Source organism: Nematostella vectensis, chromosome 8 (assembly GCF_932526225.1).
Source record: "Nematostella vectensis chromosome 8, jaNemVect1.1, whole genome shotgun sequence".
Lineage (NCBI taxonomy): Eukaryota > Metazoa > Cnidaria > Anthozoa > Actiniaria > Edwardsiidae > Nematostella > Nematostella vectensis.
The window spans coordinates 9,721,406-9,749,061 of NC_064041.1; the positions used below are offsets into that span (position 1 = coordinate 9,721,406).

The 27,656-nt window shown below is 40.7% G+C and overlaps 1 protein-coding gene across 3 annotated transcripts; it reads left to right on the forward strand.

Annotated features, from left to right (window-relative positions):
* Nucleotides 1-47: 47 nt before the first annotated feature.
* Nucleotides 48-27,656, forward strand: LOC5519393. Of its 3 annotated transcripts, XM_048730912.1 has the most exons (8): nucleotides 48-187; nucleotides 550-651; nucleotides 24,357-24,508; nucleotides 25,093-25,154; nucleotides 25,382-25,425; nucleotides 25,945-26,198; nucleotides 26,364-26,702; nucleotides 26,955-27,656. In XM_048730912.1, the coding sequence occupies exons 3-8, from the start codon at nucleotides 24,398-24,400 to the stop codon at nucleotides 27,345-27,347; spliced, it is 1,203 nt and encodes a 400-aa protein (XP_048586869.1). In that variant the 5' UTR covers nucleotides 48-187; nucleotides 550-651; nucleotides 24,357-24,397; the 3' UTR covers nucleotides 27,348-27,656. The 3 variants fall into 3 exon arrangements, with proteins under 3 accessions (XP_048586869.1, XP_048586868.1, XP_048586870.1); XM_048730911.1 differs by lacking the exon at nucleotides 48-187 and having other exon boundaries at nucleotides 211-651; XM_048730913.1 differs by lacking the exon at nucleotides 48-187 and having other exon boundaries at nucleotides 211-651; nucleotides 25,981-26,198.

The following is a 27,656-nucleotide window of genomic DNA, read 5'->3' on the forward strand; positions in this document are numbered from 1 at the left end:
TAGCGTTTAGGGCCTTTTGTATTTTTAACCAATCAGAATGTCGGACCTAGGGACGCCCGTTAGGTATACGTCTGACCCTTCGCTTCAAACAAGAAACACGTGGCCAAGCATCGAGATGAAGTCCTCCTCGTTTCTGAAGATATTTTCAAGACCTGCTCAATTTGTAGGATGTACAAGAACTCTGAAGGTAAAACCAAGCTTGTTCCTTATATCAAACAGTCGCATTTATATCATTTTCGTATATATCTTACATAGACTTCACACAACTGAAATTTTAGTAACAGCAAATCATCTCTGCATAACGAACAAAGTTGTCTAATTCCACCTTCAATTTGATATAGAAATGAGCGTTAACATGACTCAAAACAACGACGAGGTCTTAGATTATGAAATAATGCTTTTATTTTCGCTGGCTTTTAGGTTAGTTTAAGAAATAAACATTTCGAATTTAGTTTAGCTTGGTGTGGATTCTGTAAGCGCCATGTTTCCCGTTACGTTACTCAAAGCTGGTCAACTTGATATGAAAACTCTATCAATGCTATTTTACAGTTCCACGAGACCTATGGCAGCAAGCGATGATGATAATCGGTGGATGACAGCGGGAATATTCGGATAAAGATTTAGAGATTCCACGTGGTATCATTTCAAACAGTGAGTGCGTTTTTTTGTTTCAATTGCTCAGACCAGTCTACAATAGTGGCTTTATAAATAAATAAACTCTATGTTGTATTTATGAATTGAATTGCTTTTAAAAAAATGAAATAGCCAAAAATTTTGAATTCTAATACTAAACCATAAACTAAAAGGTGTAGAAAACTCTTGTCCTATATTAACGAGTTGATAAAGATCACTCTACTGTTTAATTTATTTAGAAAGCTGATCTCTTAATTTATGTGATGTGAGGCAATCACATTTTGGGGGTATCTTTAGTTGTTGACGTTGTGGTTTTTGGTATAGTTTCACCCTTCTCCCTTTTTTCAACATTTATGTAGTTATGTTCAATGCTGTCTTAGCATTGTTGGTTTTCTAAACTTAATATCAGGTCTGCCTGATATGAGAACAAATCTCCAGGATGGTACATCTCTAGGTCTCTTTTTCTTTCCTTTTAAATTTTCCATTTCAAACTCTGATCTCTTGATCTGATTCTTATAGAATCATTTTTACATTTATTCTCATTGTTGTTTATCTCTTGAATTTTCCAGAGAGATATTTTTCAAATCTTTTTTGCTTGTCTAGTCTGAGTGGTTTTCAGTATGGTTTTTTGTATATACTTCATCCGGAGGTTTACAGTATCATTAGGACTGGTTGTCCATTTTTCTTGTTTTCAATCCTTTGGATGTACGTTATATTTGGCAAGGAAGTTTATTTATTGGTAGTGAGTCCCTCCTGGCATTGAAGGATTTTGCCATTTTGTCAAGGACCTGCATGATTTTTTCTTGGAGAGCAAAGCAAGAAAATAAGTTTGGAAGCAGTCTGTGGGCTTGATGAGGTCCATCATCCATATTCTTCAGAGGTACTCTTGTTGATGTTTGTGAAGGGGACTTTTCCTACTTTCTCTTTGAGTCAGCAATATCATAGTTATCAGAGGAAACAGGTTTTACATTTGTGGTAATCTTGGCAATATGACAACTTTGCTAGACCTTTTTAGTTGTCTGAAACATTGCATTATGTGATAATGCTTGTATGGTTTTGTGTAATCTGGCCTTGGTAAAGTTGCCCCATAACCAATTTTGTATCTGAGAAAGATACTGCTATCTGTTTTTTTTATCCAAAGCACTTTTGGTGTGAAGAACAACAAGTTTTCTGGATAATAATATGGCCCAGTAGTTTCTTTTCTCTGTAGTTTTAAGCCATTGAGCTATTGTTTTATCTTCATCATCCAATAAAAATGTTGAAAGATTTCCTTAGCTCATGCTAGTCTTTTTAAACACAAATATTTTATCCCAGTCCCTTCACAAGAATTCCAATCCCTATAAACATACTTTTCAAATCGCACCAAAATGGTAATCTATGGTGTTGATGAAAAAAAAAAAAATATTTGTATAACATAATAATAAACTTATTAACCTCCCATTGAAGGGAAGTTTCTGGGTCAAATCTTGGGAGCCTTAAAGGCTTTGTCCCAGACGGTTTTGCCCCGGATAGTTTCTTGGGCCCTTCGTGTTTCTGGTCCTCCTATAGATAGATAAATATTCTAGTTACTACACAGAGTGTTGTTTCGGTAATATTTGCCTGTGAAGAAAAATGGTAATCTATGGTGTTGATAAAAAATAAATATATTTGTATAGCATTATACTACATTATATCTATGAAGTACTTAACCCTTTCACTACTGAAGCCCAATGTGAGTGACTTCCTGCTGTTCCTGGAGCCTCATTAGCATTCCCCATTAGTATACACACCAAAACAAAACATGCATGCTCAGTAGGTTTTGAAGGCAAGTTGTAAAGAATAAAGCACAGAAACAAGTAGTACAAATCAGGTTTTTAATGAACTGAAATATTGGCATTTTCACCCATCTTGTTGAGAGCTACATTCGACTGAATTTACAAATTCATCAAAATTCAAATTTCGTGCCATTTCTCTATAGTTCATTTGAAATAAAGTGCTATTTACAAGATAGTTATAAATATATAACTATACGATATATAATTATAACGATATATAAAAGTTAGAATCCGTGGACAATGTTCATGCTCTGTGGAACTCTTGGTGGCAAGGCGCTTGGCACAACCCACAACCGGAGGGATTGAGCGAGCGAAGCTGGTCTGCACGATCTACTCCCCCCATGTTGGCGGTGTAGACATCCATCACTTTCGGTTTTGTCACGTCCACCTCTCCTCCTTTTGCGTCCTTTGTAGTTTCGCTTCACGGTTCTACCTGGTTCAAGAGGCGAGAGATTGGTAGAAAGAACTCTAACGTCTCTCTTGTCCTGCCATTTAGTAAATACGAGGTGGCCACGCTGGCTCTGGATCATTTCGCCGGGCTAAGCCTGCTCTTAGTGCATGCCGGCAGCTCTCTTCTGTTTACGCGCACAGTTCCACATGTGTAAGTGTTCTGACCAAGCAAATGCTCAAATAGCCTTACAGACGTAAAAAAATATCACAATAAACATGGCGATAACAATTTAAGTAAGGCTCGGCCATTTCCATTACAACATCATAGCCTAGTCCATGAATTCTTTGCCGGTTTTCTTGGCTGAGGTAGACCTTGAAGTTGCAGACATAGCCGTTGCGCGCATCGGCGGCCATCCAATTTTTTATGCCATATTTAGTTGGTTTTGCGGGCATGTACTGGCGAAAAGCAAGCCTCCCCTTAAACTTTATCATTCCTTCATCGACAGAAATGTTCTTACTCTGTTGTTTCAGAGTGGATACCGGTGACTTCATTCGAATTATATTTAATTTTCCTTTATTATTATTTTTAGTTGATTAACCTCTCACTGAAGTCTTTGTACCTCCCTTCTCATCTGAATGGTTTCAGGGGCACAACTTGGTAGTCGTAAGGGTTTTTGTGACCAGAGTTTCCTTGCCCCTTGTAGTTGTTTCTGTTTCCCCCTATGGAAAGACATAGATAAATAGAAGACTGTTGGACAGGTACTTCACCATCACTATCCGAAGAGTTAAAACCTTAACAGGAATATTTTATTATTATTAGTTTATATACTTCTTTGATTACATTAGGTGGGGTGAACTTCAAACTTACCTCTCTCACTGCTAAGCAGATAGGAGAACCAGTTCTCACGAAGACTTTTCCTGAAACACCCTCAGCGCTAATATATGCTTTAGACTCTAGATTACTAGTCTCGTACTAGTATGGCGTAAAATCCAACGCCTAGTAACAAGAGCTATTACATGGTGTTGCTCCAAGGGCGGCTCGATTCTTGAAACAGCCTCGTGAAAATCTTGTATAATAGCGGCTCTATCAACACTATCTTTGGCACATTGAATGGCCTCATCATAGTCATGGTATTAAGTTCGCCGCTATCTCCCACAATTGCTCTTCAAAGGTATTTAAAAATATATCTAATTAGTAGAGTTTTATTTCTTTATCTTTATGATCAATTTTTACCTGTTGGAAAGAGTGACGAGATCAGGGCGTGTTGGGAGGCGTAGAAGACCATTTCAGATGATATAGGGGAGAGTAGAATCTTCCCTGCTCTCTTATGCAATGAAAATCGAAACTTCTAGAGGCGGAAAAGCGACCGCAGAGCCATTAGCTGACAAGTGACTGCATAAAGTCCGGAAGAGGCCTGCATGGCCACTTCTAGAATGTTGTCAAGTTCGTCATCATCGGAGACTGCAAATGACATGATGTCATATATATCGTTTGTCAGTAATGGGTTCTATGTTTCGTAAAATGTCCGTGTTCGTGATAGTCTCTATATTTTTGTTGACACATTAAGCCAGTTCAGAAAGCGCCACGGCTGGCCTTAACAGCCATTCACAATTTCTTGTATTCAGCGCTTTGCTGAACTCGCCCAATGTGACCCTAGGTTGCCCCTTGTATGGGCGCAAAAAATAATGAGGGAAGTGAGAGAAATAGTTCACTCTCTTGGGAGACTTAGAAGGGGTACCGGTAACGTAAGCCATCTAGAGGAAAAGATAATTGACAATTAATGTCTTAGTTCTGATTCATAATGATGACATCTGAAAGCAAAGTATATTCATCTACACAGAAAAAAGAAATAAGTGCCATTCATATATGTATACAAAGATAAAATGGTGTACTTACAGTTAGTAGTAGGTAGGAGTTCGTTGGAAGTTGCTGTAAAAGCAAAATTAATAACGTGAATAAGCGCACTATGCTGTTTATAATGGTTTTCATCCTATGCCATACGGATGTATTTTTGGTCATAAAAAGCACTTATGCAATGTTTCAGTTATGACTTTCGTAATAGTAAGTTATACAAGCTTGTACATCTCATTTATTTAAATGCTCAAACCCCCTTCACGAATAGTCAACGAAGGAGTCGTTCTCCGTCGCCGCAATTCGTGTTAACCGATATAGGTCAATGTCGAAAAACTTCACCTGTCTACATCATTCATAGCCTGGCCAAAGAAGCGACTTTGAAATGTATACCGTCAAACACGTTTTATGGCTAGTCAGCCCAGCCACCAAACGCATCTTGGCGATGCACACTCCAGAGTAGCTATGGGCATTCTACATCATCCCCGAAGGGTATGCTGACTCATAGGCTAACCCTTGCGGAGTTCTTTGACAAAGGAAATCAGAGCAGTGCAATACTAAAAATCACTGTTTATAAATACGGCTCCATCTGAACATTGTATTATTGAAATACGTTTCGTTACATGTTCAATAAAATAATACGTGACAAATATGAGATGAGGTTGTTACCATGGTGACCAATTGTTTCTTAAAATAGGTTTTCCCCTATTCAAAGTTAATGCTTGTATACAAGTCAACTTTGAAAAAAGTATTGTGACAAGAATAGCAGAGATCTGAAGCCTGTTTTAATTGTACATGTTAAATAATGAAATTGGGCATAAAAATTGCCCTTCTTGTTTCAGGCATAACTAAAACACTGTACACAATGTACAATTTACACATGACATTTATAAAAGCTAGGCAAATTACGATAGCAAAAAAGTATTTTTGCATGACATCAGAAAATTGTCTTAATTTGCAAAGAGTATAGTAATTGACGATGCATAATGTTATAACATTAATTGTTATAGAATAGTATCATACTTACTAAATTGTTTTTTAGTGTTGGGTTTCTTGGTTGCTGTACTCTCTATATATATATATAAAAAAAAAGAAATTACTGTTAGTGAACAAATTCTATGTTAAATAAAATTCGGGTATCCTTAATTAATGATAGACATTTTTTTTCAAAATCCGTTTGTACTATGCAAAGAGTCTGTAGTCTAACAAACATAATGTTATAACAGTGCTATGTAATGAATAGTATTATACTTACTTAACTTGATATGTCAAAGTACTGGTTTCTTTCTGTACCCAGAAAAAAAAGAGATTTATGTTAGTATATAACTGGTTTGTTATGAATAGTATTTATACTCACTTAATGAAGTTCTTTATTGGATAGTTTTTCTGTAATGTGTTGAAAATCTGAAACATGTAAGTAAACACATGTTTGGGCTATATAGCTACCAAAAGTACTCTCTAATGGAATTATGGATAAAATTTTCAAAAATTAAAATGTAAAATATGTCTCTAGATAATGCAATATATGTTAAACATTTGGTCAAGAGAATTGAGAAAATAATGTTGTGACAAGAATAGCCAAAATATTAGACCCAATTCTAGTGAGAGGTAAAAATAGGCATTAATTGCAAATTCTTGTGTATGAGCCTAACTGAATATTGTACAAAATGTACATGTAATTTGTATAAACTAGAAAATTCTGATAAACGATGTGTTTATTTTTACATGTTATCACCATGTTTTTCCAAATAATGCAATGTCATTATTAAGATATACTATAGTCCATTTATTTTATCTATGGCAAATTAGTAGCCATGCTTAAGACAAGACATCAACATTACAGGGATAACTCCACTTCTTCATTTACAGAAAGTCATGTCATTTTAAAAAAAAATGTTAAAAATGAGATTTGTAGGATAGTACTTGTTTACTGATATTTCCCAAATTGCATTTACTACCATCTGAGCAGAAAGTAGAGACGGGTCGCTTCGCTCCCTAAATAAGTCGTGAATACTTTTATATTCTGGTTTGGCTAGTTTTGATATTTTCAAATTCGTTAAAAGATACACGCGTACCGCTTTGGCTACAGAAATGCTTAACGAAAGCCTGTCACAAATTGATCTATTAGACTGGTAAGGCATATTGGCATTATAAAAGCTATGTAGTGCCGTGAATGCTTTCGTTTATGATACTATGTTGTCGTATGATATCAGTGCTCCACCTCTTGCTGTAACTCCCAGATGGAATTTGCCAATTGGTGGTTTATCCCAGCAAGTGGCGCTGTTACCGCACTTGTTCCTGGTGTTTCATTTGCGGTAACACCACTTGCTGGCAGGGGGGTTGCAGCAACAAGTGCTCTGTTTCGTCTAATAAAGTCCTCCACGTTATGCTGCAATTCCCGGGTGGAATTTGCCAATTGGGGGTTTGTCCCAGCAAGTGGCGTTGTTACCGCACTTGTTCCTGGTGTTTGATTTGCGGTAACACCACTTGCTGGCCTAGGGGTTACAGCAACAGGTGCTCTGTTTCGTCTAATCAAGTCCTCCACGTTTTGCTGCATTTCCCGGATTAAATTTGCCAATTGGGTCCTATCAAGTGGTGCTGTTACCGCACTTGTTCCTAGTCTTTGATTATCATCACTTACTGGCAGAGGGATTGCAGCAACAGGTGCTCTGTTTAGTCTAAGAAAGTCCTCCACTTTCTGCTGCAATTCCCGGATTAAATTTGCCATTTGGGTCCTATCAAGTGGTGCTGTTACCGCACTTGTTCCTTGTCTTTGATTATCATCACTTACTGGCAGAGGGGTTGCAGCAACAGGTGCTCTGTTTAAGAAAGTCCTCCACCTTCTGCTGCAATTCCCGGATTAAATTTGCCATTTGGGTCCTATCAAGTGGTGCTGTTACCGCACTTGTTCCTTGTCTTTGATTATCATAACTTACTGGCGATCGTATAATAAGATCTCTGTTGGTCGTTGAGATCGACGCCTCCCATGAAGCGGCAGTACTCCTCAATGCAGATTGGGGCGCTCGATCTCAACTACCCGAAGATTTCCACCTTCCCTGCGCCTGCGGGTGACCGTTCCGAACTTCTCTGGCTCGTACATGGTAGATACAAGAGTAACCGGTTTTGACTTGGCTTTGTCACGCCAAATAGTCACCACAGTGTTCTTTCGCTGAGCAAAATCTGATGCTCCTTGCTCCGGAAGCCTCACGTTTTTCATTTGCTGTGGGAATTCTTTGCGGTTCTGGCCGAGCGTGCCGCAGGCATAAATGTTCACTCGCTCTAGCGCCTCAAACAGACCGACAATGGAAAACCAGTTGTCCATAAAAACAAAGAAGTTGGACCCTCTGACCGAACTAGTGAGGGCATGCACAACGTTATCTACGGAGTTCCGCTCTGCGTTGCCAGCAACCTTCCCCGTGTAGATGTTGAACGCAACGAGAACCCGTGCGTGCATCACACAGACAAAACACCTTTATTCCCCTCTTCATCGGCATGTACTGCACAAACGAGGGCCTCCCCTTGTATTTGATCATGGCTTCGTCCACCGAGAGTTCACGACTGTACGGTAAATATCCGTGGAAGCAGAAGAGGAAGCGCTCTCTCATAGCTTCGACGAAAACGCGGACCTTTCGAAGTCGCTCGGCGCCGTCCCCCTTTTCGGTTTCTTCGTTGATTGCTATGTGAAGATAGCGAAGAATCGCTAAAAAACGATCGCGAGGGATTCGCTTCGCCATCTCTCCCTGGTGTAGATACGCATCTTTGCACCAGTAGTCCCGTACTGATGGCAGTTTCACGATCCCCATCATGATCACGATGCCAAGAAACGCTCTAAATTTCTCGGCATAAAGCTCCTTTACAGTCCCGTCTTGGTTGAACCAATACTTGTCCTTCACGGCTTTTTCCGTCGTTCTGTTGTTCTGCATAGCGGTTCGTCTCCCGAACACACAGATCAACAATGTCTTGAGTAAAAAATAACTCAAAGAACGCCAGCGGTGAATCATCTTTCCGTCGATTTTTCGGTCCTTGTGGTGATATAGTAATTTGATCATGAATGTTATATTTTTGGTTTTTTTGTTTCTTTTATTATAATCAATGAAAAAATTGGGGATTGGTAGATGGATTAAAAATAGCTAAATTATAAAAAAAGTGCTTAATGAAACCTGCTTAATTGTAGACTGCTTAATGTAACGCCTTTGCCTTCTTCTTCTTTTTTCGTCGTGGTGGTGGTATTTCGTCCTGTCCCTCACTATTTTCTGCTCCAACAGGGGCGTCCTCGTTGTTATCGTGTTGTTCGTCAATGTCTTGTGGTCTGTTTAGTCTGCTAAGGTCCTCCACCTTTTGCTGCAACCCCAGTAGTAAATTAGCTATTTGGGGGTCCAAGCCTCGCTTTGCAGCCTCTCCGAGAATGACTCTGCGTCGCGGAAAAGCGACCGCAGAGCCATTAGCTGACAAGTGACTGCATAAAGTCCGGAAGAGGCCTGCATGGCCACTTCTAGAATGTTGTCAAGCTCGTCATCATCGGAGACTGCAAATGACATGATGTCATATATATCGTTTGTCAGTAATGGGTTCTATGTTTCGTAAAATGTCCGTGTTCGTGATAGTCTCTATATTTTCGTTGACACATTAAGCCAGTTCAGAAAGCGCCACGGCTGGCCTTAACAGCCATTCACAATTTCTTGTATTCAGCGCTTTGCTGAACTCGCCCAATGTGACCCTAGGTTGCCCCTTGTATGGGCGCAAAAAATAATGAGGGAAGTGAGAGAAATAGTTCACTCTCTTGGGAGACTTAGAAGGGGTACCGGTAACGTAAGCCATCTAGAGGAAAAGATAATTGACAATAAATGTCTTAGTTCTGATTCATAATGATGACATCTGAAAGCAAAGTATATTTACAAAATATGACATATGTGTTTAACGTAAGCATCTGTAAAACATGTCTTACCTAGTATTTAGGGGGAAGCCAAGCAGTTAGCGTATAAAACGCGAACTCCATACCTCTACCCGCTAACATGAATGGTTCATCAACATTATAGGGTTTAATTCTCGCTCTACAGTATGGACAATGGTACGGTACTTTACGCGGTAACCTAGCCCAAAATTTTTCTATGCATTGCTCATTTACACGACGGCCACAGCAAGGCAGCGTGTTATTAGCAATTAAATTGCAATGGGAGCAGTTATCCATCTACACAGAAAAAAGAAATAAGTGCCATTCATATATGTATACAAAGATAAACAAAATCACAAACAGAGAATTACTTAGCTGAAGACTGTTCTGCTACTGAGGGTAGATTTGGCTCTCCTGGCAGTACTTCTTCGCACTCATCCTCCCTGCCGCTTTCACTGTCTCCGTCGGCAAGCCGACTCAATCTGACAGCCTCCTCAGGAGGGACTTGCACATCTTCTCCTCCGTGTACCACACCACAGACATCCGGCAGGATGCAATTAGGAGAGTTTTCAAAGGATGTATCTCCATAAACATATGTCAAGGGATCGTCAGTTTGGTTTAGCTATCGCAGCTTCATTCTCTTATGAGTGAATCTTCCACTTGTCATCTCAGCACAGACATCTTCCATTAAAACCGCAAGCCAATAGAGGGATGGCACCTCTGCCATACTCGCTTGCGAACTCTCTCATCGCCATCTCCTGTCTCTTATCCTCTTCTCTCTCTTCGTTACTTCTCCTCAGAACTTTCTTGGTGGCACGAGACGCCATGGTTGGAGGATTACTCTTGATGATTTTCTCGGGGTAAAACGAATTTGGTCCCGTGAAATATGAAAAGCTCTTCTGGTATATGCGCATGATGTCATCTTCTACACAGCGAGCTCTTCTATTTGCATATCCAGCTACTGTTGGCATGTCGTGATCCGCCCTCATTGCCTTAAGAAAGCATTCAACGCTTAAGGTTGTCAGGCTTGCAAAATTAATGCGGTCCAGAAGATCATCCTTGCCGATTTTTGTCAGGGTATTTGACAGACTTGTGAGGGAGTCCAGCACAATACGAAACGACTGGCGCGTGCATCGCGGCACAGTCATATCGGGTCCGTTGGTGTTCCACTTTCCTGTCCTTTCAAATGCTGTTTCAGGATGTGGGCTAACAGTAGATAATCTCACGAGAAGATCAGAGAAAGACAACAACACGAGTGATTAGCTCTGTAGCCAAAATGGAGGAACTGCATCCGGGACTTTAATTGTTCACAGGGAACCCAGATATTGTAACATCCTTTCTCTTTTGAGAAAGTGAAACAGATGCTTATAACTTAACTAACAATTGTCCTTGCGTATAGCAACGTGCTGATAAACATTGTTCTCAGTTCTAGACAAAATGTAAACAATAAAAATAAAAGATACAATCAACTATTTAACATCAGATTAGTCTCTTGTTTTAACTCGTGACATAATCCCTAAGGTAGCTTGGTTGCGTAGTTGTCCGTGAGGATCTCCGTATGGGTATTATAGGTGGTGTCTGTTCCTTAGCAACCGCATTAGGTGTTTCCACTTGCGCTGGTGTTTCTAGTGATTGGTTGGTAGTACGAGATTCCATTTCCGCGGGTGGTGGTACTACTTCTGGTTTCCTTGACGACAATTCAGGTTGAGTTTCCGAAGTTTTCCTTAGATCGATTCGGTTTCTTCTATACTTCCCAGAAGGCGTTTCGATGTCATACGACCTTTCATCAAGTCTCCTAACCACACCCTCTTCCCATTTTTTGTTGCCTTTTCTAAAAGGTTTCAGTCTGATAGTATCCCCCTCTTCCAAAATTCCAAGAACCTTAGCATTCTTGTTATAGTTCTCAACAACTGTCGTTGTTGTTCCAACTTGAGCCGACACCGGTCCTCCTTCAGAAAATCCATTCCCCTAGGTTGGAGTTGTACATCAGTCATGGGTAATATAGATTTAGTTCGACGATTGAGAAGGTGTTGGGCTAGGCTGCTTCCTGCTCCTTGAGTTGGTGTGTTTTTTTTCTCAAGGAGTGCTAGCTGGGGGTCTGTTTTGTCTTGAGCACATTTTGAGAGCATAGCCTTTGCTGCTTTTACCCCAGACTCAACTTTTCCATTTGCATTTGGATGCCCAGGTAAAGATAGATTATGCTCAAAGTCCCATTCATAAGCAAAGTCCTCAAACTCTTTGGCATCAAACTGAGGTCCTCCATCACTGACTAGTTGAACACCATATCTTGAGAAGTGTTGTTTCAGTTTCCTAATCACTGCAGGGGAGTCAGTAGGTAGTCTTTGTTGTTCCATGAGAATAAATCAACACCAACAATTTCCCATGGTGTTTTAGTTTCTATAGTTATGAGTGTTTCTTTCTGTTGAGCTTTAGCAAATGTTTGACAGGCATCTCAAACACTTGCTAGCTGTTTGATTTCTGCAGACATACAAGGCCAAAATATGCATTTACGTGCACGTCTTAACATACTCTCACCTCCAAGATGTGATATGTGGAGATGGTCTTTGATCTCCTTACGCATGCTCTCAGGAACGATGACTCGTTCTCCCTTAAAGATCAATCCATCATGTAAGGTCAGTTCATCTCTATATGAAAAGTATGGTGTAACCTGAGTAGGCAGTTCCTGTCTCGAGTCTGGCCATCCTTTAAGAATGACTGATTTCAGAGTTTGCAGAGTATCATCCGTTTCAGTGGCTTTCTTTAGCTGTCTAAGCCTTTCTTCTCTAATTCTTAGGTGACCAACAGCATTAATCTTAGCAAAACTATCCTTGTGTTCAGTATCATCAGGCAAGTATGCACGAGATAAAGTATCAGCTATGCACATCTCCTTGCCCTTATATACAACTTCAATGTCATACTGTATAAGTCTAAGCATCATACCTTGAAGACGCTTTGGGGACTTGTGCAGTGGCTTGCGTACAATTATTTCCAGTGGTTTATGATCACTATGCACAATGGTTTTCCGTCCAAACGTATATTGGTGGAAACGTTCCAGCGAGAACACAATTGCCAGGCACTCTTTCTCAATTTGCGCGTACCCGCATTCCGTAGTTGTAAGGGCACGACTGGCATAACACAGCAGCTTTCCTTCTTGTAGTAAAACAGTGCCTAAACCAGTGCTCGAGGCATCACATTGAATCACAAGTTCTTTGTCAGGATCATAATAAGCAAGTACAGGAGCTGTAATCACTAGTCTCTTTATTTCTTCCATCGCATGATCCTGTTCCTCACTCCATTCCCATTCCACATCTTGTCTAGTGAGTCGACGAATAGGATCCATTACCGTGGAGAGTTGTGGAAGGAACTTTGCGAGATAAGTTACCATTCCCTGGACACGTCGAGCTCCCTCAACATCAGTGGGGTTTTCCATTTTAAGAATGGCTTCGACTTTCTTCATATCAGGTTTTAGACCCTCACTTGTCACGACGTGACCAAGGAACTCAACTGCAGTGGTCTTGAACACACTCTTCTGGTGATTCATCTAATGTTATTTCTAGCACAAACATCAAGTAGATTTCTCAATTTCTCATCATGATCACTCTCAGAATGTCCATAAACTAGAATGTCATCGGCCACACAGACCACTCCACGAAGACCTGATAGACTCTCCATGAGCTTAGGCTGGAATATCTCAGAACTGACTTTGAGACCAAATGGGAGACGACACCAACGAAATCTGCCATTCACAGTGATGAATGTGGTCATGTAACTACTCTCTTCATCAAGTTCACAGTGCCAGTAACCATGAGCAAGATCAAACTTACTGAACAGCTTAGCATTGGCGAGCTCAGGCAGGATATCATCAATCGTCGGGAGAGGGTATATTTCCCTCTGAAGAGCTTCATTCATTCATTCATTCATTCATTCACAGATTCATCGTGGTTCCCTTTCGTAACATTTTTTCAACTTCACCCCTTTTCAATCAGGAACATCATTAAATCATAGCGAATATATCTATAGGAAGATTTTTAAGCAGATATTGGATGGTGAAAACTAAATAAACCCAACTTAAAAATTGGCGATGATATTAAAAGTTAAAGAGCAAAATGTTACAAAAAGGAACACCCTTTAGGTTTCAGCCAACAAAAATACAGAAAAACCGAAATCACGCTGTATCATCGGGATATATCATCTATCTGGACTTTAGCATACCCCTCCTAGCTTCCTAACCTGCTTTGATTTGTGTAGAATTTTCGAGGCTTCAAGACCGTGCTCAGATCAATGGACTTTATGGTGACCCGTGCCAATCATAAGATTCAAATTTAACGCAGTTAAAGTCACCTCACAAAAAAGCGTAAAATCGATCGAGTTCTTCCGCTTGAGGCCCCTCAACTCGTTGTACGCATAGAAGGATAGTTAAGGAAGATTCTCTCAAAACTTGGTTACATTTCACCTAAATATAAATGATTTATAAAGAAAACTCGAGCGAAATTGGCCTCAGAGGCGAATCCAAAAATACTCAAATTTTGGCACTTTCTATCCGGCCCGAGAGATTTGAAATAAATACCCAATGAAGCGGTGGATCTTTTTGCTTATGCATGTATAAAAGAGATCAAATATTGGTGGGGAACATATCCAAGAAGTAAAGCAAGAACGTGGAAGAAATTGCTTTTTTGATTTTTTTCCTTGACCCGCTGAAAATGCTTAAATGTTACAAAAAGGAACATTTTGGGGTGCTATAACTAGTGCAGGATAAAAAAGTATTTTATTTAAAAAGATTTTTATTTCTATGCAATTCTAGGTTTGATAATGTTTTATAGGTCTGTTTATAGCAAAGAAATATATATGTGAGATCACAATAATATTTTATTGAAATATATGTCAGGTTACGAAAAGGAACGACCGCGAAAATCATGTCTCTTTTAGTGTAACAATTATCAGAAAAATTAGGTTTATTTATGTTTAAAATCATGGTGAAACAACTAAAAACTGAAGCAGGGATAGACAACCATTCGATTCAGAGAGTACTTGTTAGTATTTTCATTTTCTGTGTTTCAGTTTTTTGGTCAAATCTCCAAGGATAATAGGCACATTTTGAATTCCCCGCTATATTGTTTCGATATTTGCAGCTTCTTTGCAGCCTCTTGAAAGACGTATAACACAAGCAAGCCTAACAAGAATCATCAGATGCTATTCGTATTTGCTTTTCCTGAGTTAAATAGCTCTTTGAATTAAAATGACTGAGATATGACGATTCTTGGAGACTGGGTAAAATGCATCATTCGTGTGCTGTATCAGAATAAGGTTTTCGCTATTTCCTTGACTTTTGCAATTTTTAGCAGCCTCTAGGAAAGCGGATAACTCAAACTGGCCTTAAATCATAATCTACTATTCGTCTTTCCTCAAACTACACACGGATTGAAAGTGCTCAGAGATGGGTGTACTCATAGAAACATACTACAGCTTTACAGGGCAGCTTTATTAATAATGTCGCTTGCTGTTGCTGCTCATAACGTCTCTGTGTATACATTTAAGTATAATAACGTCTCTGTGTATACATTCAAGTATAACAACGCCTCTTTATATACATTTAAGTATAATAATGTCTCTGTGTTCCGTATGAACAAACAAGTCATTAACAACAATTTTAGTGAATCCTTCGAATTCTCTTGCGCAAACATTTTTAACAACTGAACTTACTACAAACGCGGCTGAAAACGGCTGAAAATGCCTGGAGTGGTCATTAGATTGTTTCTACTACTTTGACTTCTTAGCTTTGTTGCGCTCTGCACGCACCTTGTCAGCAAGTTGTTGTGGAGTAAACGCAGACAACTCTTTCTTGGCCTCGTCATCTCTCATGACTCGTTCCATCAAGGCTTTTCTCTCGATCCTGTCATTGTTGTGTAGGAGATCATGAAACAGTCGCAGACAGAGATTAGACTGCGAATCTGTAAATACTTGAGACCCCTTACTCTTGAGGCATGATTCTTCAGCATCTTCCCGACCCGACATTCTTTCCATCTTCTCTTGTTGGGTCATTTTCTCTGTGGGGAGGCAAGGGCTCGCTTGTGTATTTTCTTTCTTCATCAATCTCCTTACTTTATCGTAAACCTTCAAGGCGTCGATATGCGCCAGAAGGGGGGTGCTTGGGTATTTCTTGCTTCACGGCATCTAACCGAAGCTTGCATTCTTCAATGGCACCCTTAAATACCATTTCGATAGCCTCCTCTTCTTTCTCTGTCCAGTGGTGACGACCAGACTTTTCTGCTTCCCCATTCTTCACAGACAGGGCTTCACTTGCTTCTACATGTGATGCCCCTTCCGCATACATGATATTTCTGAGCGCCAGAAGGGTTTTGCAGCCGACTTAGACTTCTGCTTAACGAGAATTTTTCGGCGGTCTTTTGATTGTGTCCCATAAGTCGGCTAGGTCCTTCCTCAGATGTTGGTGCTCTTCGTGGACCACTGAAACAGCTGCTTTACGGAATGAAGCTGCATTTACTCTAATCTTCCCGACAGCCTTTTGCCACAAGGAATTAAGTTGAGCAGATATCATAAATGATGTCATCTCACTCACTGTGAAGCTGATGAAAACCTTCTCATCGGGATCTGTTCCTGCTCCGCTGACCTTGTTTCTCATGTATTTTACATACGCCTTTAGCCAGGTGAAGACTGTGGGACTTAGCACTACATGGGCTGGGCCTGCCGAGGCAGATGTCTTGTGCTTCAAAATGGTGACAATCATTTCATCGCCGTCTTTCGTGGCTCTATCTAGATCCCGCAAAGTCATATTTGCGATCGGGCCAGCTCTACATGCATTCTCGATGCATAGGCGAGTGATGAGATGGTCTCTGACAGTACAAAAGTCTGTCTGACCCGGGGACCCTTCCTTTTCCATGTATCTTCCCAGTGTCGAGATTGCCGCTCTTACTGAAGCCGACTTTGAAAACTTCTGGACGTCCTCCGGGGTTATGAGTTTCTCTAGGTCTTCTTGATGCTTCTCCCATCTTCTTTCTTTGAACGGCTTCTTAAAAGAAGCCGACCACTCTTGGACTTGCACTCTGACCTTCGTCACATGCTCTTCTGTTAGCTTTAGGTCTTCTAACTTTTCCACAACAAGGAAACGGATAAATCTTGATAATGAACCTAAATATGCCTTGCAGGTCCCTGGCTTCCTATTACGTTCCAATTTCTGTAACCATTTGTCTCGAAGATGCTTCTTATTCAGGATTCTGTCGATGCGCAGCTCATCTGGATCTACATCCTTGATGATTGCGTGAACCTAAGCAACATATTGCTTAGCGGTACGCAACTCTCTACCTCCATCGATACCTTGAAGCCATTGTAAAAATGCGTCCAATATCTTATCTGTGTCATCGTTTCTGCCTTCATCATCTTTCATCAGCGTTTCTGCCTTCATCGTCAATTCATTTTCTTCATCGGTAACATCGATATCATTATCCTCATCATCATTACCACAACCTTCATTATCTTCGTCTTCATCCTCATCTTCGCCATCTGGCTCGTAGTCTTTCTCTTCTATCTCCTCTGCTGGGCTCGACGTTGATAAGTCATCCTTTTCCTTGCTATTGCCTGCTGCAGTTGCTTTCCATAGTGTCGGTGAAGATTGTTCTCCTCCCAATCCCCCAGTTGTTCTCTTCTTGATAACCTTTTGAGTGTCGCTGTGAATATCGGCTAGCGCGCGCTTAGGAAAGATGCTTCTCTTCTTTCCTATCGGCGATGAAGGGATAACTTCATCACTATCGTCATCACTTGAGCTGTATTTGTGTTGATCTACTTGACCTCCTCTCATTATAGCTTTGGCTTTTTCGGATTTTCTATGGATTTCCTGGAGGCACATTTCTTCTTCATTAGATGACATTGTACTGGATTGACTGCTCTTGCTCTGGCTTTGGCTCTGGCTCTGGCTCTGGCTCTGGCTCTGGCCCTGGCCTTGGACCTTGCCCTTGCCCTTGCCCTTGCCCTTGCCCTTGCTTTGGCTCTGGCTTTGGGGATCGGGCTCTTGCTCGGACTCGGTGTCAGAGGAGATCTCTACTACACACTCTTCCTGGAAATCTTCGCCTATCTCTTCCCATCGCGATTCTTTCAATAGCTGTTTGTATATCTCGTCGTGTCGACTTAACTTATGTTTTGCATTCAGGTGGTTGTGCAACCTTCGCACGATCAGGTTGCACCCTGGGAACGAACAAACCCGACGTTTGTAGGTCCGCTTGGCTCTTTGCTCTGGGACAGCCTCTGACTTCGTTCTTTTTGCCCTAAGGTCGAACACAGACAGTGCCTCTAATGCCTTTTCGCGGCTCCATTTGTGCACTGTTATCAAATGGCGAGGGAGGTGAATCACCTCTTTCTGACAGGCAGGCACTGGACAGCGATGTTTCTGTCTTTTATATGATTTCTTCATTTTGACTGGGTCACAGCTAGCCATCTTATGATAGAAACAGAGCATGGTAATCATAACCTGCGCAACAGGCGTCCCTTTTTAGGGCCTAAATCGCCCTATTGCCCCTCACAAGTGTTAATGGATATTCAAGGGAGCTAAGGGGGGCTCCCATACAAATATCCAGAGCAATTCATCCGCATGGTGTTGGGGCACCATAAAGAAAGCAAACGCGGAAATTACCTCTAACCGTCGTGTGGACTTCAAAATGAGGGAAAGACGTTATCGATTGAGCCTTGCATACTCCTCTCAATGTGGGATGTAAACCTTAATATTTTAGTGTTTAAAACGCTCATGAATCGACAAAAATGTGTATCGATGTATATCATTAAATAAAAACAAATTCAGGGAATGAAATAGAAGCAAGGATGTCACTGGCTGCGTATTATTGATGATATAAATGATGGAGCACCGACATTATCAATCTTATTCTACAACTTATTGTTACACTAAAATGTACTCATACAATGTAGGAGATAAGAATAAAACGTTTTATTTGTCGTTTAAATAGGGTTTGGATATTTACTGTAGAATTCAGTTTCTGAATTTAGCCCTATTTTCTAAGGTTACCAAAAGGAACACCCAAAGTTACGAAAGGGAACATGTGCTCCTTTTTGTAACTTGGCTTAGGTTACAAAAAGGATCACAAATGTTACAAAAGGGAGCACATGGTTACAAAAAGGAACATATGCTCCTTTTTGTAACTTGGCCTATGTTACAAAAAGGAGCACTGTTCCCTTTCGTAACCAAACCTTGGTTACAAAAAGGAACAAAGTTACAAAAAGGAACACGACTCGGTTACAAAAAGGCCCATGAATCTATTCATTCATTCATTCATTGAGTTGGCTCAGTTACAGGCTTCAGAACTGCAAGCTTGACAAGGTTGTCTAACTCTTTCTCAAGTGCAGGTTTAACACTGATAGGTACTCGTCGTGGTGGACTTTGAGTAGGCACGGCATTGCCATCAACCTTGAGATTTACTTTTCCTGAGAAACATCCTACAGCGGTGTCATCAAATATAGCTTTGTATTCAGTCACTAATTCTGTGAATCCATCAGCGACTACATGGACCTGCTTGAAGTTATCATAGTTGACCGTGATATAACATTGACTGTGGCACCGCAATCAACCTGGAATTTGACTCTCCGTCCATCTTTTAGACACATCTCAGCATATAAGGGACCACTAGAGACAGAGTTAATTGATTCAGATATGACTGGGCATACCATTTCAGCAGAGGAATCGGAGTCAGTTTGTTTCTTGCCACCCAAACTTGGGCAGCAACTCGAGAAATGGTTGGGAGCCTTGCAATTATTGCATCTCTTCCCCCAAGCTTTTCAGAATTCCTTCTTTAGAGTGTGAGAATAGCCACAAAATTTGCATTTAGCAGCTTGACGAGGATTCGTGCCTCAAGGTTTACCATTACCGACTGGCTTGTTCCTTTGACCATGTGAAACTCCTTTTGTTTTTTTGCTTGTTTATATTCAATTTGTGTACCTCCTCTTCCATTCCAGAAATAATCTTCAGTTAATCTGACGTTTTCTCATAACTGTGACAAATGTCAAGTGCTTTCTGTAGAGTGAGGTTTCCTTCTTGCAGCAGACGCTTTCTGGTATGATCATCTTTCACACCAACTACCACTCTATCCCTCAGTAAGGAAGTTTTCAAGCACTCACAGAAATACAAGTCTCGGCCAATGTCTTCAGGCTTGCAACATAGCTGTCAATACTCTCATCAGGTTTTCTGGACTCGAGTGTTGAACTTGTACCTCTCGAAGGTCTCGTTGGTTTCACCAAGTATGTGAGCATCAAGTTTGGTTAGGATATCTTTAGCAGTGTCAGTTTCTACAGGGTCACAGCCATTGTAGATTTGTAAAGCTTTTATTCCCATGGTAGAGATCAAGAGAGATTTCTTGAATTGAGGCGTGTGAATCGGCGTTAGAGACGATACAATAATGCTGCCACAGCTGTTTCCATATTTTCCAACTTTCAACTCCATTCTTTGCCAATTTCACGGGCTCAGGCGGTTTAAAGGCATAACCCGGCTGAAAAGATGATGCTGCAGGTGGAGGAGCTGGAGGAGTCTCTTCAGATTCGCCAGTAGCAGGCATGGCACAGTACAGAGCAGTGTAGGTTCAATCCACGTGGTCTGAGGTCGAGAGTCGAGCGAGTTTTGAACGCGAATTTAGCAAGGAAATTCGTCAAAACACAGCCCACAACTTGAAGTTCCAGTTGAGATCAAGATAAATTAGCTAACCACGCTGCCACCATGTTTCAAGATGTGGGCTAACAGTAGATAATCTCACGAAAAGATCAGAGAAAGACAACGACACGAGTGATTAGCTCTGTAGCCAAAATTGAGGAACTGCATCCGGGACTTTATTGTTATTACCACAGGGAACCCAGATATTGTAACAAATGCCTCTTGTTCTTGCCTAGCAAAAAACGAGTTTACCTCTTCTACAAGTTTCAAGTGTTCATTAAACGTACCGGGCATATCGTTTTCGGTAGCTTCCTTGTCAATTCTAAACACATGCGCGTACTTAGCCATTACGTTCTGGATGGGAACAAGTTTTTTTGCCGACGTTGCCATTCGAACCGCCTTGTTGCCAGTATCACATACAAAGACAGTGTTGCGATACATGCACCAATCAGTTTGTTCCACTGACTTTTTATCCCATCTCGATGGCCTTGACTGTCACCACATGCCCTTTGCTCGATGATATGAATAAGGTACCTTGTTCTGTGATGCCGATCTATATGCCTCGAGTTAAATTCACCGCTCTCTGTCATTCCCAAAACAATTCCTATCAGTGGTTTTCCCACTTGCATCATTGACGCTTTGAATGAAGACTTTAGCTCTCCCACGAAACCATCGTCCAATCGCCTCAACAAGAGCCTGTCATCAGGCTCACAAAGATTATTAACCAAAATCGACACGGGACCTGGAAACATGAAAATATATGCACACATTAAATCAATATTGTTGATGGAAAAAAACCAGACAGGGGTGATCGTCGGTAAAAACCAATGTTAACAATAAGGCATAGTACTATCAGGGCCGTAGCCAGAGGCCAGTGAGGCACTCGGTAAAAATGTTGGATATTTTTTTTTTATTATTTAGAACCAAACTCGTACACTTACCATATCGTGCTTAATGTAAACAATTAGTCTCTTGAAATTCGGTGGTCAAATCTGCCTCGGTAATATTTATTTTCGTCTACGACCCTGACTTTGGGTGTGGTCAGCAGCAATTTTAACTCCTTATGTACAGTGAATGATCTTATAAACGCCCGATTTCGAAGGTCCGAGGGGGGGCGTTCAATAGATAGGAGGCGTTTATTAGAGAGAGGCGTTCATTATAAATCTAAACAATAGAAATTGTAATGCGTGATTGCTTGATATACCTACACGTCATACGAGCTACGTAAATACGTTAGAGAGCGCCACCCTCATTTTGAACTTGTAACCTGAGGGGGGGAGTTCGTTAGATAGGAGTCGTTCATTAGAGAGGGGGCGTTTATTAGATCATTTACGGTAAGCATATTGGGTGTGGTCGGAGCATATTGATACTTACTCATTCCATTCAAGACAAAATCTTCAGCAACGCTCCTTACTTGTATATAGCTGTGAATGCTTGGATTAGCATCACTTGCGTTGTTACTGTTGTCTCCAGTCATGTTGCCAGATGAGCCTTCACCCGTTGTGTCAGGGCTAGACAAGGTGGTGTTGGTGCTTTCTATGCTTGGTCTCTCTTGCTGGCTATCAGAAGAGTTGTTGGTCTTTTTATGTGAAGGAGCTCCATTTCGGGATTTGATTGGCTTGCCTCTTGTTATTTTGTGGCTGCAGTTCGTTGCTTTTCCGTGGCTCATTTTCTTGATTTCCACCATTCATCATTCTTGTTACCAGTATACAAAATAGCTGGTTATCAGTAACTGCCGCATCTGCCAAGTCCTCCATGCGTTTATCGTATACAAAGAATAAGGACAAGTCCAGCTTCTTTGCTTGTTTAGAACCTGACAACACAACCTGCAAAAAAGTCTGATATTTTCGATTTGCACAACACCAATGAAACAAAATTATTACCAAATATCTCCGAAAAACAAAACTAGAAATTAAGTTATTTAATTTAAATGAAGGAAATAACTTAATTTCTAGTTTTGTTTTTCGGAGATATTTGGTAATAATTTATTTAATTTCAATGAAGGAAATAAGTGCCGAACTCTACCATGTTTGATCCTAGAGATTTATTCATGTACGTATGAAGTATGAACGATAAATTAATTACGCATTTAGTGTGATAGAATTCTATCAGTCTTTAATGAATTGTAACTAATTTTCATGATATAATATATAGGTTTTATAGGTTATTGTTAGATACTTTTATTATTCCATATTCAAATGTACCTTTTCTGGTGTTTATTGAATAAATGTATTATTATTATTAATATAATGCATATAATTTTCAAGCTCAAAACCATCGCTTGGAACCGTGGAAGGTTCTTAAAGTAAGAAACGTGTTTTTTAGGAAACGGCCGCGCACTAGTTTGTTCATTTCCCTTCACCGGCAGCCGTGTTGAACACTGCGAAACATTTTAAAGATTCCCATCCCCAAGGCTGCTGCACGGCGTCTTTGATATTTTACCGTTTACAGGGAAAAGTGTTCTCCGATTTCTCAAACAAGGGGTCGCACTAGAAATGTGATGCGTTGACAGATCGGGCAACGCAAATTTTAACAGGGGTCGCTGGGCTGGTCGGTGTCGTGGGCGCAGGGGGGTAGTCTCTAGGGGTCTTACGAGCAAGGTGGCTAAACACCAAGACACGATGGTTTTAGCGGAGAGTAAGAAAAACTCGATCAGCGAGCTGGTCTCTAAGGCTCAGCAAGACGGGCATATCTCAGACGAATTGTTTCGGCTAATACTTCGGGAACAGAGATACTACGCGCTCAAGGCCGCTATCAGAGCTCGACACGGCCTCGCATCGCGCGAGAAAAAAAAGCAGGAAAGGGCCCTCCCTGGAGACACGCGAAAAGATGAAAAAGAGGCTGCGAGGAGTTCGGGAGCGAGGTGTTCGAGTAAAGCTCAGGTTTAAACGCCACGCCAGCGGCTTTGAATTTACGGCCGAAAAACGGTCATTCCTCGCTGCTCCGTAGGGTGGCGGCTTAACCCAATGTTATGCACATGTGTATATATACGTACGTATACGCACATGTGTATATATACGTACGTATACGCACATGTGCATATACCACAGGACAGACGGGGGGTCTAATTGCAAGGTTCCCACTCGTTTTTATGAAAGGCCCCAGTCCCGCCGCTGTCGATAGACAGCGGATTAATGATTGCTAACCATTGCTAATTATTTATCTACGCGGAGTGTGTTTTGTGTAGATTAATAATTGCTAATTACTAATCTACGCGAAGTGGTCCCGACGTAGATTGATAATTAGCAATTATTAATATACGCGAAACGCGTTTTGGTGTCTATGAAAATCCAAAGTCCCCCCCTTCTGTACTTTACAAAACGAATTGAAGCATGTTTTTTTAGAGTATGTGTACCAAGTATTCGGAAAATTGATAGTCTAGCAGGCTAATGAACAACCAATCATCACCTGAAACCAATTCTCACATGCTGTCTTATGATCGGCAATTATTCGCTTTTGTCTCCAGGTAAATTGAGATGCTCTACGCTCTCAATTGTTATCAATTTTTCTGAGTTTACTTATATCTGCTCTACAGTCTGTCACATACTAAATAAATATTTTACGTTTTGGTGAAATTGTAAAGTAAGGCATTATTTATTCTTTGTCAGAAGGATTTTTTGTTGGTTCCCATTACTAATTAGCGAACAAAATTGTATTAATTTTTCTCCTAAAATCGTTACGATTTGCAGAATTGATTTATAATTGCTCGTGGTAATTTTTCACTGAACGTTTCGAGAAAAAATATCAAACAAGTGGCAGCGCTTTGTAAGTTGTGCTGAGGAAATGATGAAACAAATGATTTAATTGAGTAAAACACAATTACGGAATATATGAGGCGGATAAACCAAGGGAGCGTTGAACTAGTGTTAGTTTCTTGTAAGTCAGGGTAGGGATGGCCATTGGGAGGCCTAAATTTACACCCCCTTCCCCTAAAATCTCTTCCTCCTCCAGTACCTTCATCTAACAGACATCAGTGCCGTAGCTAGATTTTTTTATTTTGCCGGGGGGCAGCCGACTTCGATTGTTATCTAAGGGGTGGGGGCTCCCGCCTTGCCCCCGTGCTAACTACGGCCCTGAACACACATTACGCTCATAATGTTTATTTTCCATTCAAAGCTGTGAAACAACGTTGCTGCAACCTAGAGTGTCTTAAGAAAATGGACCCGATAGATGCTCATAGCCAGGAAGAACTTTATACAGCACAATGCCAAAGATCAGAAAGAAGTCTTGTTAAATTTTCTCTGGGAACATTGCCCTGTGAATGCAAGGTAAGATTATCTAACTTGCAAAAAACCTTTAGCTGGGAATTTTGTCCCTCAAGATCTTTTCTACTCAACTACCGTAATTGCTCGAATTTACAAAACACTACGACGGAAAAACAAAATATTGCTATTTTTTTGTTTTTGAATTTTTTAAATGGCAGTAGACCTATTTTGATATTATTATTTTTCTTGTGTTTCTCTTATTTGTGTCAACATTTTCACAGTGGGAATATCTCTCTAGTGTTACTCATTGACCGTTCCATGCGTTAGTAAAGCAAAATTGACTAAAAATGTAAAAATAATGGAAATGTTAAAGCCTACAATTGATCGATACCCGTAATGTTACAAGAGGGATTGGGATTCTTGACTGTGTAGAAATAGATCATATTCCTCCTTCTTTTTGTCATTGGTAAGGGTCGTTAAACGATCACGATCCGGGGGGGTTGGGAGGAGAGGAATCGTCGGCTAAATAAATTGTAACCTTAAGGGTAGCACTTCGGGTGTGGTCAAAAGCAATTCTTACTCCTAGCAGTTAGCACAGTGGATATTAAAACATGTTTCCGATCTTGACACATGTGCTTACCTTGTAGGTGAAAGTGAACTTTCTTATGGTGGGCCACACACACGAAGCGGTGGACCAGTTATTTAACAAGTATGTATAAAATAGACCGTTATCCCTCCCCTAATATTGCCTAGGGATAACTGTAATCATTGAACAGGGTCAAGTGTTAAATATGAGAAGTAATAATTTACACATTCAATTTGCATTTTGACCAAGTAGAGAAGGACGATTACCTTAAATATGTGCTTTGGTATCTTACCTTTATATCAGTCAATCTCTATAACCATTTTATGAATTTTGTACTGCCCTTCTTGCAGGTTCTCTGAAGCGCTTAGAAAACAGAACACTCTCACGTTATCTCGTAAGTATCTTTTGCCGACGTTGTTTTGAAAATCAAAATTATGCTTTAAAACGTTTTTTTATATAAATAAATTGGTTTCCCAAGGTCATAACACGATAGATACTCATATTCTGTTATTAATAATTGCTGCATTTGACTAGTTTGGAGACTTGTTCAATAATGGCGTTTGATTGTTTTTACCTCGGATATTTAGGGGGGGGGGGATTCTAATATTTTTAACCTCCCACCCCTCCCCCTGAAAGCACCACCCACCCCTCCCCCTTAAAACCACTACCCACCCTACCCACCTTATGGAATCACTCCACAGCCCCAAACAACAACACCCACAGCACTTCATCCGACCCCAAATCATTTCCTCAGCCACCTCTTTGTTAGTTTCCTCGTCATTATCGTCGAGATCGTCGTTATATCAAATAAGAATGAATATTAATTCAACACTTATCGAGGCAGACCAGATGCATTTGCACGACTCATAGATGTGCTTCACACTGTATTTTTGTATTCTATTCGATTTAACAGAGCTAGAGTCAACTCTGGAAAAATGTTATACGCCAGCCCCCAAAGTCCACGAGATCAGCAAGATGTACGACATCCGGAAATGGGTGAAGACATTTTGCGAAGAGCTCCATGGCCTTACCACACCGCATGTTTTTAAGATAGAAATGGCACCATCTGGTAAGGTTGTCCTTAGATACAAGCACTTGTCATCGGACAAGACAGAGAAGTGCAAACCAGAGGACGAAAATCCAGAAAACTGGATCACCTTGATTAAGGTAAGTAAAATTTATTCAAATGACCAACAATGAACCCCAGAGGTAAACAGAGATGGACTGCGCAGCAAAATAAGAAGTAGAGCATACCAATGGTCTCAAATAGAAAGACTCCCAAAATATTTCATATAATTAAATTAGTATTTATTGTTTGCTTACTCTTCTAAGGAAACAGTAGAAGTGCCACTAGACATAGTAAGCCCAGACCAGGAGAAGATGGTGTTCGAGAGGGTGCAGGGTGACCTCAAGAAGTTCTACAGTGGGTCCCGCCTCTTTGGAGAAGAAGAGAAAAAAGAGTGTGAAGAGTTGATGTCCAGTGAGCACAACTTCGTCTCCCCGAAAGTGCGCAGCGAAGAGTTCGACGACTTAAAGGCGCTGGTCACCAAAAAACAAGAGCAGACCAAGGAGCAATTGCCCTGCACCCGTGAAATAGCAGATGTGAGACCTGCAGCTGTCCCGGATGAAGTAGAGCTTGAAATCCAGAAGCAATTTGACAGTATCAGACCGGTGAGTGGTAGAGAAAGAGTCTACTACAATACCTAAAGCAATTTAAAGAAAATTGAGCAAACACCCAGCTAACCACCAGTTTTCATGAGTATTGTTTTTGCTTTATTTTTATTTTATTTTTTATTTTTTTGGGGGGGGGTGTAACATATAAAATGGTCAAAATAAATTAAAGCGAACGTAATGGGGATGTAATACTATTGAAGTCTACTATTGTTATAGCTTATGAAGACACCCATTTTCAAATCTTTGCAGGTTTATAGTGGACCCTACAGGCCGCCTACGACAGTTCTCCAAGTAATGGGCTACGAGCAGTTGAAAGAGGGGGATCTTGTAGCGGTGAATGTTGCCAATTATGATAAGATCCCGTGCATTAGCAAGGTCGTCGAGCTGAGGGACCAAGAGTTCGTCATAGAGTGGTGGAAAGGGACGTGGCTCAAGTCATGGGAGGTTTGGCCGGGATGCGAGCAGGATGTGTTACCCTTTAGGAGCATTCTCCTCTATGCTTTCGAGCTAGATGACAGGGGGAGGTTGTCGAAAGACACACGAAAGAACTTAAAAAATGCTTATAGAGTTTTAAATGGAACTTATAGAAATATTGACAAGTCACCATATTTTATTGCTATTTCCTGCGTACTTTTTAATTGAAAGTATTGAACTCACAATTTATTGCCAGAAACTGTCGAGGCTGTACACGGAAATTTCCTGGGCACTTTTAAAGGGCCAGTAATGAACTCACAATTTATTACCAGAAACTGCCGAGCCAGTACGCGGGAAATTCCTGCGTACTTTTGAAGGGCCAGTATTGAGCTCACAATTTATTACCAGAAACTGCCGAGCCAGTACGCGGGAAATTCCTGCGTACTTTTTAGGGGCCAGTATTGCCAATATCGAAGTCATAATTTATTGCCAAAAACTGTCGAACAAGTACACGGGAATTTCCTGCGTACTTTTTAG

Bases quoted from the DNA above. Each gene is read 5' to 3' on its own strand.
- LOC5519393 (XM_048730912.1), top strand. From the start codon at position 24,398: ATGGACCCGATAGATGCTCATAGCCAGGAAGAACTTTATACAGCACAA. The intron at 25,426-25,944 runs GTAAGTATCTTT...TCGATTTAACAG, and splicing joins GAACACTCTCACGTTATCTC to AGCTAGAGTCAACTCTGGAA. The intron at 26,703-26,954 runs GTGAGTGGTAGA...AAATCTTTGCAG, and splicing joins AATTTGACAGTATCAGACCG to GTTTATAGTGGACCCTACAG.